At 59.5% G+C, this 5,650-nt stretch overlaps 1 protein-coding gene across 1 annotated transcript; it reads right to left on the reverse strand.

The window, feature by feature from the left end:
- Nucleotides 1-1,432: 1,432 nt before the first annotated feature.
- On the reverse strand, nt 1,433-5,309 carry APRT (adenine phosphoribosyltransferase). The gene is made up of 5 exons (XM_023934472.2): nt 5,163-5,309; nt 4,763-4,866; nt 3,633-3,766; nt 2,758-2,836; nt 1,433-2,496 (listed from the first exon to the last, which is right to left on the reverse strand). The coding sequence occupies exons 1-5, from the start codon at nt 5,240-5,242 to the stop codon at nt 2,354-2,356; spliced, it is 540 nt and encodes a 179-aa protein (XP_023790240.1). The 5' UTR covers nt 5,243-5,309; the 3' UTR covers nt 1,433-2,353.
- Nucleotides 5,310-5,650: the final 341 nt, after the last annotated feature.

Genomic DNA, 5,650 nt, shown 5'->3' on the forward strand with positions numbered 1-5,650 from the left:
GCCAGTGCTCTTCCTCGCTGCCTGTCTCGTGGTTCTCCATGGCAATTGGCGCCGGGAAGGGCTGGCTCCTCATCCAGCTCCTGGAGAAAGACTCACTGGAAAAAGTGAGCGTGGGTTTGCAGGGAGCTGAATGCAGCTTTTGTAAATGGGGCTGGGGGAGCAGCTCCTGCGGGGACAGGGGCAGGCAGGGCTGACAGGAGGGGTCGTGGGGGGTTTTTTTCCCAGGGGAAATCCCAGACCACTGGGCTGAAGTGGCTTGGGAAGAGGCACGGAGAGGGTGAGGATGGCTGCAGAGGTGCCGGGCTGGCACCACGCCTGGGTCGGGGCAGCGTGGGCGCAGGGGAGGGCTGGGAGCTGCCAGGGCCACGTCACACTCGGCTCACGCTGCTCCCCGAGCCAGCCTGGGGCTGGGGACACCGAGGACCTGCAGGGAAAGGTGACTCCCTCAGCCTTTCATCCCACTCTTCAGTGCTGGACTCCGGCAGCATCGGAGATGCCACAGCACTTCCCGAGGGAGCAAGAGGCCTTCCCCCTGCTCTTCCTCTTCCTCCCCTTCCTCCAGGCCCTGGCAGGAGCGTGCCCAGTTTCCAGGGAGGAGGAGAAGGGATTGAACCCAGGGCAGGGGCTGGCTGTGAGGCTGGGGGCTCCTGGCTGTGAGGCTGGGGGCTCCTGGGTGTGAGCCTGGGGGCTCCTGGGGCAGGCTGGGGGCTCAGGAACCTCACCGTGGTGGAAAGGAGCTGGATTTCAGCAGCTGGAGTCGAGCAGGGTTGGAAAGGAGCTGGAATCAGCAGCCTGGCAGCCACACTCACATCCCAGGAGGGCTCCCAGCGAGCTCCCGTTCTGCTCCTCGGGATAAAAACCTTTCTCCCACCTGGAAGCCCTGCCCAGCCTCGCCTCTCCAAGCAAATGACATCAGGGGCTGCTGGCAGCCCAGCCAGGGCCAAGGCAGCGTCCCCACGTTCCCTGATGTCACTGGCAGGGCTGACGCTGCTTCCCCAGCACGCAGCTGCTTTCCATGGCTCCTAGGGGTGGAATTTCCCTTCTCCCCCACAGCAGGGACCCTCTCCTGGTGCCAAGGCTGTGAGGTGCTGCCTCCCCTGGCTCCTGGGAATTGTGTCCTCGGTGCAAACTGAGCAGCACTGAAGTGGGGATGGAAACAGCTGCAATTGTCCTTCCAAGAGGAGCTGGGTGGGAGGCGGCCCCAGGTGCTGGATGGGGATGGGGAGCTGAGCTGACCAAGCCCCTCCTGCCAGAGGTTGGTGCAAAGTGAAGAAAAGGTGCCTGAATGCTCCCTGGAAAACAATTCCAAGCATTTGGGGGATAAGGGAGAGCTCACAGCACAGCCCTGCTCCACTGACCACCCAGGGCTGCAGGGAGACACTCCCAAGAGTCATCAACAGCTTCAGCCACTGCAAGAACAGCTCTGAGACAGTTTAGGAAACATAAAAAGACATCAATATTTATTTTACCCGTGAGTCCAGTCCCTGCTGGGCCAGTCCCTGATGTTTTCAGGCTTTGGGAAGTTTTGGCACACAGGGATTTAGCTGTGACCAAACTGAACCGTGCTGGAGGAAGCATCTCCAGAGCCTCATCATCCATCACACACCTGAGATCACTGCAACACCTTTCCTGTGGCCTCCCCTGACACCCAGCTCCCACCAAGAGCAGGCTCTGAACTGGCAGAGCAGCCCAGCAGAGGAACAGCAGCAGCACAGGGAGTGGGGTGTGTGCAGGAGATGGGGAATTGGTGCTGAACAAAAGGTGTCTGTGGTCTCCAGGGAAGGAAAACACTGAGCTCATCCCACAGCAGCACCATCCTGATTGAAGGACACAGCAGGCACTTCATTCTCCTCAACAAACCCTGGTGTAAGAGCAACTCCTTCTGGTGTGACAGCACAGAGCATCCAGACCATCCCCTGAGGCCAAATACAGCAGGATTTATCCCTCACAGAAATAATTGCTTTTTGCCTGTTTCCTGTGTTTCTTTGGGAATTTCTCAGCAGGTTCCTGGGAGGCTGACAGGCCCAGCTCAGGGAATGCTGGTGCCCTGTCAGGGCTCTCCTGCCTCAGCAGCAATGTTGTCACTTTGGTCTCCTAAAAACCACAGATTCAGTGAAGCTGCATCTTGGTCTCCACACCCCCAAACAATCAGCCTGTTCCTTCTTCCCCACAGGATGAACTCCAAAAGGGATCATTACACTCAACATGGTGCTTGGGAAATTTAGGATTGAAGAGCATCTGGCCATGCCCAAAACCTGTATTTAACCCCCTCACCCACCCCCTTGTGACATCCAGAGTCACTAAATAAAGCCCCAGATTTGTTCCCAGTGCTCCCTTCTCCCTCTGCTCCTCCTCAGTCATACTGCAGCAGGGAGTAGAAAGGGATGGAATTGAGCTTTTCCAGCCCTTTCAGGGATTTTAACTCTATGATCACCAGGCACTCCAGGATTTCAGCCTTCAGCCTCTTCAGCAGCTCGCAGGCAGCACACATGGTACCTGTGGAGGGGAGCACAAACATCCTCACTCCAGGGCCTGCTTCCAGCCCCACAGCCACCGCTGCTGCTGCCAACAGGTTGTGGATGCCAGAGAGGTGTGGATACCCCTGGAAATGTCCAAAGCCAGGTTGGATGGGGGCTTAGAGCAAGCTGGGCTAGTGGGAGGTGTCCCTGGCCAGGGCAGGGGGTGGGATTTGTCCAGCCCAGCCACTCCATGACTCCAGGAACGCAGGTGTACGTGGCTCACACATGCTTCCCTCACCTCCAGTTGCCAGCAAGTCATCCACAATCACCACCTTCTGTCCTGGCTCCACAGCATCGCTCTGGATTTCCAGTTCAGCCTGCAGGGAGCAAAGAGCAGCTTTGTTTTAGTCTGGCCTTGGAGAGAAACCCCTCACGAGCTGCTGGTTCATGCTGGAACACAGACAAGTCCTCAGCGACATCAGCCTAAACACTCAGCACCTAAAATCCCAAAAACCCCACAAATTCCAGCTACAGGGGAGCGCCACAGAAACACAGAGCAGGGAGGGGATTGCTGGGCCAACCCTCTGGCACGCCAAGATCCTGAACTTTCATCGTGTGAGTTATGGTGGAATCTTATCCCAGAGCAGTTCTCCGGTGAGGAAAATCTCCTGTCACGCACTGGGGAGCTCTGCCTAGAGCCAGATCCAAACTGGCACCTGTTTGGATGTGTCACATCAGCTCGGTTGGCCCAAACAATCCTCATGGCTTAGGCCTGGCTTTGGGAGTTCTGCTGCTGTTAGTTCCTAGTGGGAGTAGCACAGATGGAGGCCGGGTCCTGGAGCAGCCGCGGGGTTAGGGGATGGTGGGAAGCCATGCGGGAAGGCTCTGACTTACAGCACTTACTGCCAGAGTGGGGAACACTCTCCGTGGTCATGCCCCTGAATTCAAGCCAAAGAAAGCCATTTAGCACCAAGTCTGAGCACCAACCCCCTCAGAAGAACCACGGCACAGCACCAAACATCACCCGTGGGCACAGACGGAGTGACCGTGGCTCGGCTCAGCGCCACTCCCGGGGCTCGTGCCGTGCCAGATCACCCAGTCTGGGACCCCCTCCCCACGCTTCTAGCAGCCCTGGCCCCCCCAGCCTGAGCCCCTGCTCCTCCCAGGCCTCACCTTGCCATATTCCAGGCTGTAGGAGATGGACTCGGTGGCACCGGGGAGTTTCCCCTTTTTCCGCACGGGCACGAAGCCGATCCCCAACCTCTGTGCCAGGGGGGGCCCGATGAGGAACCCACGGGAGTCCAGGCCTGGGGGGCAGAGCAGGAATCAGGGAATCATTCATCTTGGAAAAGGCCTCCAAGACCATCAGGTCCAACCGCTGAGCCATGTCCCCAAGTGCCACATCCACATGTTTTTTGGAATGGTAACTCCCCTACTGCCCTGGGCAGGCTGTTCTGATACCTGATCAACCTCTCAGTGAATTAATTTTCCCTCATATCCAAGCTAAACCCCCACCAGGTGTAACTTGAAGCCTTTTCCTCTTGTCCCACCACTCAAATCAGAGCCATTTCACTGGGGCAAGGTCTTGGCACAACCCCCCCATTTTGTCCTCCCATTTGGGGGACTCAAAAAGCAATTTGCTCTTCAAGTCATTTCTAAGGGTTGAAAACACAGCCCACACTCCTGTTCTCACCCAGCTGTGCTGCTGCTGGGCCCCAAGGGCCCGTTTCCCTCCCCTCTGACCCTTTTCCTTCGAGATAAACCCAGCAGGGCCCTGGTATCAGTGCAGCCACACAAGCATGAGCTCTGTACCTCTGGGCAGACTTCAGTTATCACAGAGCACCTGGGCCAGGTTTGATCTGTGCTCCCTGGAGCCTGCCCAGCCCAAGCACTGCCCTCCTCAGCGCTTTGCCAGGTGAGCTGAGAGGTGTTCTGGCCACCAAGGCCACCTGTGCTGGCCTGGAAAGGCTCCCTGAGGAAAATGAGCTGGGCCAGGGTGTGCTGTGCCCTGGGGACAGAGCCTGCAGCACAGCAGGATCCCTGCGCTCCCTGTTTTTAACAATGAATTATGTAATGGCACTGGAGTGTCACAGGGCACTGCCACAGCCCGAACCAGTATTTCAGGAAATCACAGGGGAAGTGAGGGCTGTGAACTGTCCTGGTGTTAGCACATGACAGAGGCCAATGTTCAAATGTGATTTTCGTGTCCAAGGGCTACAACATTCCCCAAGGGTCACCCCACGCTTCCCACCCGGGGACACGCTGCTCTGCCCTGGCCTCGGGGGTGTTCAACCAACACTCACCCACAATGAGGTCGATTTTAGGGCAAGACGCCCTCACATGATCCTCCAGAAGATCAATCAAAGTCCTGAAGGCCACAGGATCCTTCAGCAAGGGGCTGATATCGCTGCAATGAGGGAGGGTGGGGAGTGAGGGTCCTGCTGAGCTCCGGGGCGCAGGGAAGGCTCCAGCCCGGAGCAGGGATGGGCAGCGGGGACAGGAGCTGGCAGCGAGTCCCCGGCCCCGCTCCCACCCCCCGTGCTGGTTCCAACCCCAGCTCTGGCTCCAGGCTCGGTCCCGGTTCCCTTCCGGATCCCATCCCTGGCCCTGCTCCCGGTCCATCCCTGGCCCCGTCCCCATCACCGCTCCCGTCCTCATCCTCGCCCCCATCCGTGCCCATCCCGGTGCCCATCCCGGCCGCACCGGAACAGCACGCCGGGCTCCGGGAAGTCGGGGAAGGGCCGGACGCGGTCGCGGATCCTCCGCAGCCGCTCCTGGCTCATGGCGGCCCCGGCTGCGCAGCTCCGGCTCCGCCGGGCGGGACGGGGGCGGCAGCGGCCGCGGCTCCGCCCGCCCGGGGCGGCTCCGGAGCGGCCGGGCACGGGGGCGGGGAGCTCCGCTAGCCCTGGGCTTGGAGCTCTGGTATCCTGGAGGGTGGAGCCCCACATCCCCCGGGGCGCGGAGCTCCGGTATCCCGGTATTTGGAGCTCCGGTACCCCGGAGTGTGGAGCATCCACTCCCCGGTATTTGGAGCTCCGGTACCCCAGAGGATGGAGCATCCACTCCCCGGTATTTGGAGCTCCGGTACCCCGGAATGTGGAGCTCCGGTATCCCGGTATTTGGAGCTCCGGTACCCCGGTATTTGGAGCTCCGGTACCCCGGAGGATGGAGCATCCACTCCCCGGTATTTG

This window comes from Cyanistes caeruleus, chromosome 12, assembly GCF_971803275.1.
Source record: "Cyanistes caeruleus chromosome 12, bCyaCae1.hap1.1, whole genome shotgun sequence".
NCBI classification, from domain to species: Eukaryota; Metazoa; Chordata; class Aves; order Passeriformes; family Paridae; genus Cyanistes; species Cyanistes caeruleus.